Source organism: Hippocampus bargibanti, linkage group LG02 (assembly GCF_051943395.1).
Source record: "Hippocampus bargibanti isolate YZ-2025 linkage group LG02, ASM5194339v1, whole genome shotgun sequence".
In the NCBI taxonomy this organism is placed as follows: Eukaryota; Metazoa; Chordata; class Actinopteri; order Syngnathiformes; family Syngnathidae; genus Hippocampus; species Hippocampus bargibanti.
The window spans coordinates 15,258,907-15,272,396 of record NC_142735.1 but is presented as its reverse complement, the minus strand read 5'-3'; the positions used below and the strand labels follow the sequence as shown (position 1 = coordinate 15,272,396).

Sequence of the window (13,490 nt, the reverse complement as noted above, 5' to 3'; positions counted from 1 at the left end):
TTGAGGTAATTTCCAAGTGTTTTATGGGGGTTGAGGTCAAGGTTCTCAGGCCATTAATATTACCTAGGCATTCAAGCAATTGTAATGTAATTTTCAGTCAACAGCAAGTGGTAAAATCTTCCCCCATGAAATGGCTAAAAACAGGTAGATTTTGCTGCTTAATATATATTCCAGAAAACGGCATTAAAAGGAATGCGATTTTTAGAATAATGGGGGCACATAGAAAAAAAAACATTTTACTGTAAAGAACAGTTTGGGCTTGACTTCCCTTTTCATAAAGGAAGTAACCCAAGTGGGTGGAGAGGCCATTTCTCTGTTGGAGAAGTGACATAGGCCAATAAATTGCCACATTTACATCAGCAGTCACAATTTCCCTTCTACCGCTACCGACGAGCAAGGAAAAAGATATTTAAAACCTAAAACGACAAGATTAATCGTGAGTCATGCTGGGCGATGGCTTTTTGAGTTTGATGCGTTACAAAGACGACGACAACAACGTTGCTTTGGTTACAAAGGGGAACAAGTTGGAGACAAGCTCGATAACTCCTCTGACCGATTATCAAGAAAGAGGTGAGCAGCATTCTTGTCACTCAACTCGTGAATGCACCGTGAAAGAGGAATTGTGAAGACCTGCACTAAAATGTGTTTTTTTATTGTATGTGTATCGTGTGTATTTTATTGTTTCGGTCTAGAACAGGAGGATCCTGCCTCCAGAGTGTGTTCCGGATTGCAAGTAGAAACCCAAGCTGCCGCCGGCCTTTCCATCCCCAGGTGTTCACCAGTTCAAACCCTCAAAACAGAGTCCACACTCGACTCAGGCGCTTGTAGCCTCCTGGAACATTATCCAGATCTCCAAGTGGCTGACTCTGGCCTCATCTCCTTCAACCCTTTTCGAACCAGCCCCACTCAGCGAGAATTTTGTCCTCAATATTATGCTTTGAACCGGTCAGAGTGTGCAGAACAACAGCACATACTTCAAGCACCCCTCCTCTCACTTCCAGACAAGGGCTATCTGGTTATGGGTGACGGGACAAGCACTAGCCTGGGTTTGGCCACCTCACAGTCAGAACCCATGTCTGACTCATTGTTGAATGGACTTCTGGAGAAAAAGCTAGATGAGGTATACCTGCAGCACCTGACTGACAACTTGGCTCGATGCAACTCCACTCTGGGTAACAGCCTCCTGCATGGCCTGGTGCCTCCGCTGCAACGTGATTCACTGGAGTCCTCTCTGGAAAAGGCACCTGGAGGAGAGAATGGCAAGAAGATAAGTCACCTGACCACCCCAAATTTAACTCCTTGGTCCTCCAACTTTAGCACTCCCGTCCTTCGTATTTCTGAGGATCTGCATCCACATTGAAATCATTTTACAGGCCATTTGCAGGTCTGGCTTTCAAACAGATTGAGTTTTGGTTTATTTGCCTCCATCCAAAATTCAAAGACTACAATGTGTATTGTTCGACTCATGGCAACCACCACTGCTATTCTTGTCCACAGTCTTTTCACCTCCTGTATTGATTTTTGCAATTCACTTCTACTAGGTGTCTTTCTCCAAAAACTACAACTAGTCCAAAATTCCTGAGTCCTGATCATCACCACTTCATCACCCCCGTCCTCCCAATAGCTTCTCTGGCTCCCGGTCAAACATAGAATCAACTTCAAAATAGGACTTTTATATACATTTAAAGCCATCCATAAGCTTGCCCCCCCCCCATATCTGTGTGACGTACTTCAAATTTGCGTTCCCTCACGTTCCCTCAGATCTTCATCCTCCCTCCATCTCTGTGTGCCCTTTGCCCGTCTCAGCACAATGGGGGACAGAGCTTTCAGACGCTCTGCCACCTAACTGTGGAAGTCACTTCTGCCCAACATCCATAATATTGATTCTCTTCCCACCTACAAATCCCATCTCAAAACCCACCTATTCCAAATTACATTCTCTATTTAGTTGTATCTCTTCTTTTATTATTTATAATTATATCTGTGGTTTTATTCTGCTTGTTTTGTCATTGTAAAGTCTCATTGAGAGCTTTGAAATGCGCTTATGAATAAAATTATTATTATTATTATTATTATTATTATTGGCAATTTGGGAATCCCTCGCTGTGTGTGAGGTGACTCAACTTTGACTGCTTGCATACGACACCTGCTGGTAGATTTTTGAACATCACAAACTCATCACTAAAGCATGTACGTAATGTGATTTGTGTGAGACATTTACCATAGTCATGTAAACTGGGATTTCAGCTCTCCTTTAATAAGGAATGCATATTCTAATAAAGCAGCATAGAAAAATAAACTCAGCGTTTAACACTTTCAATAGACAAGTTAATGTTTTTTTTTTCTTTTGGCCTGTCCCTTTAGTGGTTGCCACGCCGTGTCATTGTTTTCCATTGAAACCCATTTTCTGTCCTTATTTCCCTTGCTAAAACCAACTGCCTTCTCACGAGTCTTCGTCTCTGGTATGGCAGTTCCATCATCAGAATCAGAATCAGAATCATCTTTATTGCCAAGTATGTAGAACACACAAGGAATTTGTTTCCGGTAGAACACGCTGCACTAGTATCGTTGTCAAAAAAACTGCTAAGTGGCACTATACAGTTCCATTTTGGCTACTGTTGAAAGAGTTCAAAGAGTTAATGGCTTGGGGGAAGAAGCTGTTTAAATGTCTGCTGGATTTGGTGCGCATGGATCGGTAGCGCCTGCCTGAGGGGAGTAGCTGGAAAAGGTGGTGGGCAGGGTGCGGAGGGTCCAGTAGGATTTTCCGCGCCCTAGTTTGGATTCTTGCAGTATGCAAGTCCTCGAGAGTGGGTAGGGCGGTGCCAATGATTTTTTCCGCCGTCCTAACTGTCCGTTGAAGTCGGATTTTGTCCATTTTTGTGGCGGCCCCGAACCAAACGGTGATGGAAGAACACAGGATGGATTCGATGACAGCCGTGTAGAAATGTTGCAGCACCTCCTGTGGCAGGCCATGCTTCTTTAGCAGCCTCAGGAAGTACATTCTCTGTTGGGCCTTTTTCAGGATAGAGTTGGTGTTGACCTCCCACTTCATGTCCTGGGAGACTGTGATTCCCAGGAACTTGAAGGTCTCAACGGTTGACACCAGGGAGTTGGATAGTGTGAGGGGTAGCTGTGGTGATGGATGTTTCCTGAAGTCCACGGTCATCTCAACTGTCTTGAGCGTGTTCAGCTCCAGGTCATGTAACACCTACTTATATTACTCACTATTCCGTGTCTGGACCAGCAAAGTCCGGTCTCTATCATTATTGTCTCCAAAACATATTACCTTGACTATCCCTTCGATGAGCTCACAGTTGGTAGAGCAAAGTGAGACCTCTTTCCATGGAAACACTAAGGTGGATGAGTAGAATTTGTGAAAACATAAAAAAAAATATTCCTGCACATGCAAACTTGTGTTGCATTCTAATGATTAGAATCAGATCAGAACCACTCCTCAACACTCCTAAAAATTTAATGTTAGCTCAATTATTGAGAGTGAATCTTTGTTTTTCTCTATTTTCACTTTCAAACCCTGCAGTTCTTTTTTAAATATATATTATTTCTTCGGTCCTCTGTAGTTTGTTTTCATTGGTCAACTTTAAATTCCTTCTCATTCAACCAAGTCCAAGCGTTGCTGAATTAAATTTGCATTATAAGTATTGTACCATGTATTTTTATGGGAAATGTGACTTTTTCATTAGTGTTGATTTGTGTGTTTGTGTACCTCTCTTCTCTCTTGGTTTTGATTTTGTATCTGTCAATAGTAATAAACATTTTGAAGCACAAATAATTCCCCCTCCTCGTCAAATCATTGATCTAGTTTAAGATGGTGAGCTCAGTCCACCAATGTGATTGACAATATACGTTATGTGCAGATACATTTTCATCCTACAGATGGCAACAAATGCCACATTTCAAAGGACAACCGACACCATTTTTTTGTTTCCAAATTGACATCAGAAAAAAGACGTTTTATAGCATCAAAAATACCCAAAACACGCAGGCTGATATTTTTAGTCAAATGAAAAACACCAATAAAAATGAATTAAAGTGTGCTAAAACTGCAACAAATTGAGCTGCGGATTGTGGATTTTCAGAAATTCCTGCCCCCAGTTGGTGACGCCAAGACGTCTTGCCTTGCTCGAGAATCAAAACAATGGCGTCTGATTTGGAGAAGATGTTTACTTGTTACTCATCCAGTTATGAATATGATTCAAATAGTTCTGAAGAGGAAAGCATAAATGTTTGCAATCGATAAAGAAGTCCTCCCATATCGATTCAAGTCGTCAATGACAGTAATGTAGCACCCAGAAAATGCAGAAGATGGCGCCCCAGCTCCATAGGAAATGGACTGATTTGTCTGCAGGGAATTTGTGTCAGCGAATATCAAATAGTTGACTTGGTGCAACACACAATGATTCACCATCGCATTATTTGTGTTTTCCTTATAATTTCGACATCAACACGGATCAATACAAAGTTTTCAGACCAAACAAAGTACCGTAAAATGCATTGTGTGTCGCTTTCTCGGTCAGGGGCGTTCCAAAGGTGACGTCACGTGGCGATCGTCATCAACTCGAAAACAAGACTTCCTGAATATTCAGCGCGAGTCTTAAAACGTAAAATATAGCTATATGCGGTGAAATCGTGGTAAAATATGCTCAGTAGAAGTCAGTCGAAAATTTTACAAATTATGGACACAAGTTGTCCAAAGGCGTCGGTTGTCCTTTAAAGTCCTATCTATCTATCTATCTATCTATCTATCTATCTATCTATCTATCTATCTATCTATCTATCTATCTATCTATCTATCTATCTATCTATCTATCTATCTGTCTGTCTGTCTGTCTGTCTGTCTGTCTGTCTGTCTGTCTGTCTGTCTGTCTGTCTGTCTGTCTGTCTGTCTGTCTGTCTGTCTGTCTGTCTGTCTGTCAAATATAAAAATGTGTTAGTTGGAAGACCAGCTAACACATTTGTTGCATTCCTTCATGCTTGCACACTTGCCATCTTCAGTCGACCAAAACAACGAGTCCTCGTTGCTGGGCACACCATGGGTAATTTGACCAGGACAGACATGCTTCCTAAAATAACTTTGGTACCCCCGCCTAACTCACTGGATCTCCTTTTCCTCACAAGAGTCCCTGCGTGTCAAGGAGTGGTCCAGAAAGGGCTGCAGAGGGGATAACGTCAAGGTGTCAAGTCTGGAAAGAAGATAGAATTGGATTGTTTGGAGCTATGAGGGTGGGAGCTGTGGCCTTAGCTGGGGGGATATTTGGCGTATTGGGGACCATATGTTTCTTTCTGGCCTTTGGTACAGACTACTGGTTGGTGGCCAGTGACAACTGTGGACCTTACTCAAGGCACACCACAGAAACAATCATCGAAAAAGACGCCAATGAGACAGAGGTAAGTAATGAAATGAACATTTTTTGGTCAAAAAATGTGTTTTTATGGTGTTATATATTGTGGCAAACCCTTCTATTCAAGCTAAGGGCTTTTCATATGTTGACATTTTTTAGGTCAATGTTTTTTTATAATTTAAATAATATCATGAATAGAAAGTATACCAAAACTTGTTCCACCATTGAATTTACAAGCAAAATAAATAAATAATTAAAGTGAAGTTGTATACGTGTGGACACCCTCTCGTAACTTGGGATGTGCCTGTTCAGAATTAACCAAATTCGATTTGTATAATGGATGCCATTCAAACGCATGTTGATTTGGATCACCTCACACCTGTCCCAATGTAAATTGGCTTCCCCCCCCAAATAATATTCAAATCTTTGAGTCTGTCTGTCTGTCTGTCTGTTTATTTAAACAAGAAATGCAAGGCAACTTTGTTTATATAGCACATTTCATATACCAAGCAACTCAACCTGATTAACAAAAGCAAAGATACACCCTCTACTAGTGTTGTTTACAAACACAACCGTCTACGGCATTGGGAAATATTATTTTTCCTGGACCGCGTTATCCTCTGTGATAAATACACCAAGAATGAACTGCTGCCACTGATTGCACCTGTAATTTCATTTTCTTTGCAGCAGCAGTTTGCGTCATCTTAGCGTCCATTAGGACATTGCGCTAATACCACACCAGTGCAGACACACCCTCAAAGTTTGATAGCTGAGCGCAGTTTGCACCTGTTTATCCTCTGAATGGCACACATGGCAAAGTAGAAATACTGCTTTGCGCCAACTGCACTGTGACAGAACAACGGGAATTAAGAAGACATTTTGACAAATAACACCTGTTTACAATATATCGTCATTTTCAGTTGTTCATGAATGTAATTTATTTTTGACATTTGGACAACATGTTAGTCATTGCATCTGTCTGTAAATATCATCAGTGACCTCTCTGTCTATTATCAGTCTATTAGTCCCCTGCCCCTGCTCTCTAAAAATAACACAACATAGTCCAACATATCCGTATCTACAAAATGCATATCAGGTCATATCAGAGCTTCACACAGACACACGCTCACATACATTTCACCTGCACTTATTATATTTATCAATCTATTGAATTGTAACTGGGAGCATATGAATATATTAATTAATTAATATATTAATGTAAATTTCTCCATTGTGAGACTAATAAAGGCAAATCCAATCCAATCCAATCCAATATCACTGGCTTCCCTTAGCTATTTTAACTAACTTGTGTCAAAAGGTTTGTCAAAAGGTTTGAACATGAAGTTTAAAATGGCTTATTTTAGCAAGAATCCCACTCTGAATTATGGCCAAGGGTAAAATCCATTCCAAGCCGCTTGTGCTTCTAGTCCTGGACATAAATACTCATTTTAGCCATCTACTCTTTCTTCATCTCGTCCTTGTTCTTCTCATTCTTCTTCTTCTTGGTTTATTGGCGGATTTCAGTTCTTTGGTGCAGTTGTAAGGGCCTGGTCTCAATCGGTCATGATCAAAAATCCTGATTAAAACCAAAGACAAATGATTTTGATTCCAAGAAGGGATACAGACCCTTCAAAAGTCTCAAGAACTGAAAAACGTGTGGACAATGTAAGCCAACGAAACAAGACTATGGCAAAAAAGAAAGCAAATACTGTACAGGAAAACATATTTCTGGGTGTGCAAAGAAGTCAAAATGTTTTCTGCAAGTCTCTTTTACATTATCATTAGTAGCAAAGTTATGACCCCGTTTTGAAACTGGATTCCAAATTCAAGCGTTGGATGCAAAATTCAAGTGCCAAATAATGTTGTACCTTCACGGACGGCAGTGACGTGCGGTGAGGTTCATGGCTGGTGAGGCACTGACGTCATCACAGTCAGATTTACAAACATATGAACTCTTCACAGTAGCTTATTCACCATTTGATTGGCAACAGTTAAGGTGTTTTGTTTAAAATGTCATGTCAGCATTCTTTATATATATACACACTGTAGCATAGAAAAAACGAATTAAATAAAACATTATCGTGTTGTCTTTACTTATAAATGAAGTCCATGCGGCGCTCCTTCTGAAGAAAGGCATCGATACCTTCTTTGTAGAAGCCTTCCTTATCTTTCTTCAGTTTTAAAGTTTCTCTATTTCTTTCAACATAGATATGTAATCCTCCATTTTGAAAATAAGGCCAAGCAACATGAAAAAAAATGACTGGATGGTTGCACTTAACTTGCTAACTGTTTACTGTAGCTTGCTCTCACTAACTCTCTTATTCTGCAGCCAGGAGGCGCAAGAAGAATCTCTGTAATCACCAGCGCCCCCTGTCATGAGGCAGGAGAACTGTGTGCCTCACCTATGCACACAGTTTTGATAAAAATAAAATAAAATAAACACTGTTGTACAGTATTTATAATGTAAAGTCACTCTACATTATATACATACGCTAAACTGTAGAAATTTAGTTCATATACTAAAAGTGTTTTCAACACTTTAATAGCGATATGCAGAGGGAGAGCAATGCGGTCTCACTGCAGAGCAAGCCAGCACAGTTATCAGAGTCATTGCACAATCCATGGTGAGGCTCAGCCGGCTGCTGCCTCACCGCTAGTCTCTACTTAGTATTTGAACAGTAAATGTGAAAATTCAGCCATTTTGAAAAAAGAAAATCCAAAAATGGTGAAGTTAAATGGAAAAGAACTTTAAGGTACAAATCACTAAATAAATATAACTGTTTAATTTTTTTTTTCATTTGATATTTCCATGATGACAGTGTGGCACGGCCTCACCTGCCTCCCCTGACTGCACGTCACTGCTTCACGGGGCAACCGACTTTCTCCAGTCACAGAAATGTGAAATCACACCCCTCCCCTCCATTTTACAGCTGCTCCACCCAGAGCGTGTTTTTCTGAGATGAAGGTCCGTAAAAGGCAGACTTCAGTCAATGGAGGAATAAAGGCAGCCAGGAAAAGCTTGTAACTTATTTTTCCTCTTACGCACATAGGAGAATATGGAGCAATGATAGCTACTAGTGCTGAAAAGTCCAACCTACTGTAGGTCTTTCATTTTCCATACGAGGTTAATTAAAGTTCCCCTGCGTCATCAATCATATTTTTGACAAGGCGGTGGAATTTATGAGCATGCATGTTTCATACGTTTCCCATGAAAGCTGCACAAACCTCCCGATCAGAAGCACATTGAAGGCCTTTGAATATTTCTGTTCGCACAGCCATATGTGGACTGTCAGAAACTTCGGCTGTCGTATCTTTCTGTCACAACTGATGTCATCTTGTCTCTTTGTATTCCTCAGCTGCAGTTTGTGAAAGCAGTCACAATCTCTCCTGCGTCTCGCACCCTCCATCATGAAGGCTTTTTTTGGCGCTGTCTGTTCCACGTGGAACCCACCGCAAATGAAGTCTTAGCGACGTTTTTCAGTATGTGAATCACTTTGCAATTGTTTTGATCTGGATAGTATTGGGCAAGGTGCTAAAATCCTTCACTTCCTGAAAATAATAAAGAAATAAAAAATATATGAGCATTTAATAATAAAAATAAACTAATACAAATTAAACAGCATATAATGTCACCCCAAAAACATTTTCAAACATTAACATAAATATTTTTAAGTGACCATTCCAGAGAAGCTTCTCATCAAGATCACCTAACCACTTCTCTCATCCGTGGAAATCACAAGCATTAATCTGCATCTGTTTTTCTCAGTATTACGCATACACATTATGACATCATGATCAGAAAGAATAACGATCCAAATAGTAGACAGAAGAAATCTGGATACAAAAATCGATCGATAACTTTGTCCTGTAGCATTTTCTCTCGTCACATTTGGAACACCTGGACAAAGTTTGGTGGGGTTTTGAATGTGAAGTTACGGTTATGCAAATACAATCATGAGAAATCCATCTGTCGTGTCCTATATGGCATTACATCATTGTAATGAAACGGATACCCAAGAAAAACAAAGATAACTGTGGCATAAGCCTCTTATATCACTCAACAAATGTAACATTTATTAGAACATTGGAAGGTTTTGCTTGAGCTCCATTCAAACGTCATGTTTTCTTTTTACTTGGAGCAAACCAACCAGGATCCAAGGTGTGTATCCATGGCTACCTTTTCCCGTTACCAGTTGCGCTTGGACGAGTACCTCATTCCAGTTATGACTCGACAGCAGGTAGGTCTTTTCAGTTCCCGGGAAGGTTTGACACTAGTACTGTGGTACAAACCCCTTAGAGATTGGATGATTACTAATGGTGATGCACTTGTATTTCTTTCAGTGTTTCGAGGTTTCTGGACAGTGTTTATCATCCTCGCACTGGCTTCAGCTCTGACTGGAGGCTTCCTACTGGTCTGTGGCGTCCCCTTTATCAGCCATAAACTCTACAAGCTGGGCGGAGCCTTTCTCATCATTGCTGGTAAAATAGTCTTCGGTTATGTGAAGAGCACTCATGGTTTGTTGTGTTCAAAATATTATTGGTTAGACAATAGTATTTTTCAGTTGCTCCCTTTTACGCCTAAAGCCATTCTTACAATTTGGGCAATCTACAATACAATACAATACCCCTTTTACGCCTAAAGCCATTCTTACAATTTGGGCAATCTACAATACAATACAATACAATACAATATATATTGATTTATATGGCGCTTTAACAACAGATGACGCTGTAACAAAGCACTTGACATGGACAAATCATATACAGGAAATTAAGCAGTCACAAAGATAGTACGAAGCTCCAGGGAGTAAAACCAAGATCAAGTCGGAATCATGCTGAGTCGAATGCCAAAGAGCACAAGTGAGTTGTGAGACAGGTTTTAAAGATGAGCAGCGAGGGGGGTTGCTAAACATTCAGTGGCAGGCCATTCCAGAGAGAGGGACCAGCAACGGAAAAGGCTCGACTACCTTTGAGCCTCGGTTTAGTTTTCGGCACATCTAATAATGTCTGGTCAGCATACCTGAGGCGTCGGTAAGGTGTGTAGGGGTGGATGAGCTCGGAGATGTAAGAATGAGAGGAGAGGAATAATCGAGCCGGGATGTGACAAAGGCTTCAATGTGCTCATGAGAAGGGAGCGGTTTTATTTTAGCCAGCTGCCCAAGATGAAAGCCTAAACTACCAGTAAGACTTTAGTTTGCTGACGAAGTTTCTTGGATAAGAAGCGAAACGTCCGACACCTTCAAAGAAGTACAGATGACGGCTGAAGAAACCTTTTCATCGATGGACCATTCCCGTACGACTGAGAGCTTAACCAGACACATGTGCTATTGTATTGTAATGAAAGAAATACACTGCACAGTATAATAAAGTCACTTTATTCACATGTGCGATGGTCGTTGATGGCTCTTAATTGACACCTGTTGCTTTCTGACTTGTAAGGTCTTACGAAACTGAGGCATCACATTAGCATTCATCATGTTGATGATTCTCATAGCCACAGTCTTTTCTGGATGGAACTTTTCAATAAAAAACCTGCACATCATTCCACTTGATGCTGCAGCCATCTCCTCCTCCTCGCCCTCAGATGACAACTCCTGAATGGCTTGCTTCTGCTTGTCCTCTTGAAAGCAAATCAAATCCTCTATGTTGCGGACCTCATTATGGTCAGCAACAAGCTTCTTGATGTCATCTGCATCCACTTCAAAGTTCTGCATCCTCTTCAAAGTTCCCCTCAAAAATGCATGCGGGCCACAAATTCTTCAATGCTGCTTTCAAGGATCGAAGGGTAACATCATGCCAAGCCTTTTCTATCAGCTGAAAGCATCGAGTAAATAAAGCCTTTGTGTAAAGCTTTTGTTGTAAAGTATGGTAGCAATGGTGGACTTAGCATATCCGCTAAGCCGCTATATCAGACAAACGCACACCTCGTTCATGTTTCTCAATGATCTCCTTCTTCTCCTCGACTGTAATTTTGTTTTGTGTCTTTTGTCACGACCCTGTGGTGGGGTCTTTTTCGGTCCCATAACTGCAAAAGTATCGTTGAAGACAATCGACGTGTGCATTCAAATAAAGGGGGTGTGGAAAGGGAGAACGGCTGGGGCGCTGTTCGGTCGTGTGCTTTAGTGTTCTTCCGCCAAAGATTTCTCCGCCAGCCGTGGTGGGGCGGCGCTCCATATGTATCCCGAAAAGTAGTGCTTATGCCAAGGTTTAATTTTCATAAATTTAACGTTCGTAAACCGAAAATTTTGTAAGGTGAGAGGAATATGATTTGTTCATCATGTTTTGCAGTGGAAACACAGTTTTTCCAGTCATTGCTTGAGTAAGCTGTCTGGTGCATGACAATCACACCCTGCACACACTGATGCATCTAACTCATTCACTGGGTGGGATGGGGTTGAGGGGGGCAATTGCTCATGGTAATTGTAAAAACAGGAACGGTCTAATGACGTTAGCCGCCCAATTTTTTGTTTCTCCACAGCATGCTTGTTCCTCTTTGCGTTACTGCTCTTCATACTTTGGATGGAGGTGGTGGATGTGAAACGCTATATCCTCCAAGAGAGAGGGGAGACGTGTATCAATATGCAGGTCGCTGTGCTCTATGGCCTGTCGTTCATGGTGGCTGCAGCTGGAGTGCCCTTGGAGCTCCTCTCTGGATTGATCTTCATGCTTGTGGGACAATCGCTGCTGGCCAACAAGTGAAAAAAGGCCATCTGGCGTAGAAGAGGATACAGCTGACCTTTTTGTGTGCACAGACATTTTTGTGGTAATAGAATGTGAAAAGAGGATATGTCGCCACATAGCACAACCCCCAAATTAGTTTTACAATGCAAGTACTTATTTTATTCAAATTTAAAAAGAAATGGAATTCCATTATTTTTAAATGATCTGTTCATCGCTTAAAATCATTTGGGATTTCCTCACGTTTCTTTGAAGGTTTTTGTAAATGTGTTCATTTCACGCAAGAGTTTTGTTGGAATGCCACTTAAATTTAAGTGGTTATTTCATGTAAAATAGATTTGCATAGTGAAGAGTTCATAAAAGGTTTCTCTGAGCTTCTCTTTAATATGTACCTACATACGCAACGTCCCACCATCGCCACAGGGAGTACATATACAATGTATATGTATTTCTGTGGGGCATATGTGTTTCTTATCTCAAGGATATTGTCTTATTACAGTCGTCTTCTGATTCAATTTAAAAAGAACTATTCCCCAACCACAAACATATATAAGAGTCTAACTATTTATTAGCCTGGACGCAAGTAAAACGTGAGCTATCCATTTATCTAGCGATCTGGCAAACTTGCTAACTCTCTGAATAACTCCTTCATAGTATGCTCACTTAGGTATCTTTTATGTAACTAGTACGCTCATAAATATGAAGTAAAGGCCAAACACAAAAAAGTAGAGTCCAGCAGATCAATTATTTTTTGAGCATACAGTATAATCCAATCTGTGGTCAAAATTGATTATTGCCATAATTCAAGCAACAATAAACTACAATATTGAGTGATTTATTTTTGTTGACAGCCAAACCAAAGCAACAATCAGCTGGGAGATGTGTCCCAGCTATGTACCTCTGGTAATTTATGTATGATTGGTTCTTTCCCTAATTTTTACTGCAAGATTGTAGAACATTGGGAAACCCCGGAGTATGGCGTAGAATCAAAACGGAGAATATAATGTTTTGGAAGAACCTTTTTATGCTGCTGTTGTATTGGACTTCTTGACAGTAATCTCAGTATGGACTAATAGAATCGTTGATGTTTAAAGCTTGCCAAATTTGTATTTTGGATCTTTACATATTAAAATTACAAACGTAATATATAATAATGACTAAGTCAAATGTATTCATAGAACACAATTAAACATGTCTTGCACCGATCCAGTGATGTAGTGTATCCGTTAAAAAATAATAACAAGAGAGAAAGGAAAATACGATGATAAAAGTGATGGATACAGTTGTCAATTTGATGTTTGAAAGTGAGAACAAACACAACACGCAGTTCAGACATTTTAGATTTTAATATTTTTCCTGTTCTAACTTCAATTAAATTTTGCATCGAATAATGTAGTTTACCTTCAAGTCATGGAATGTATGCTATGTTTGACTCTAACTACAACCCGTAAC

The 13,490-nt window shown here is 40.4% G+C and overlaps 2 protein-coding genes across 2 annotated transcripts; both read left to right on the top strand.

Moving 5' to 3' along the window:
* The first annotated feature begins 45 nt into the window (after positions 1–45).
* Positions 46–3,780, top strand: LOC148901665 (uncharacterized). Its single transcript, XM_088989592.1, has 2 exons — positions 46–570; positions 693–3,780. Exons 1-2 carry the CDS (start codon positions 444–446, stop codon positions 1,358–1,360), a joined length of 795 nt encoding a protein of 264 aa, XP_088845718.1. The 5' UTR covers positions 46–443; the 3' UTR covers positions 1,361–3,780.
* A 1,368-nt stretch (positions 3,781–5,148) lies between these two features.
* LOC148901664 (transmembrane protein 182-like) lies at positions 5,149–12,872 on the top strand. The gene is made up of 5 exons (XM_088989594.1): positions 5,149–5,406; positions 8,717–8,840; positions 9,500–9,598; positions 9,702–9,839; positions 11,839–12,872. The coding sequence occupies exons 1-5, from the start codon at positions 5,236–5,238 to the stop codon at positions 12,057–12,059; spliced, it is 753 nt and encodes a 250-aa protein (XP_088845720.1). The 5' UTR covers positions 5,149–5,235; the 3' UTR covers positions 12,060–12,872.
* Positions 12,873–13,490: the final 618 nt, after the last annotated feature.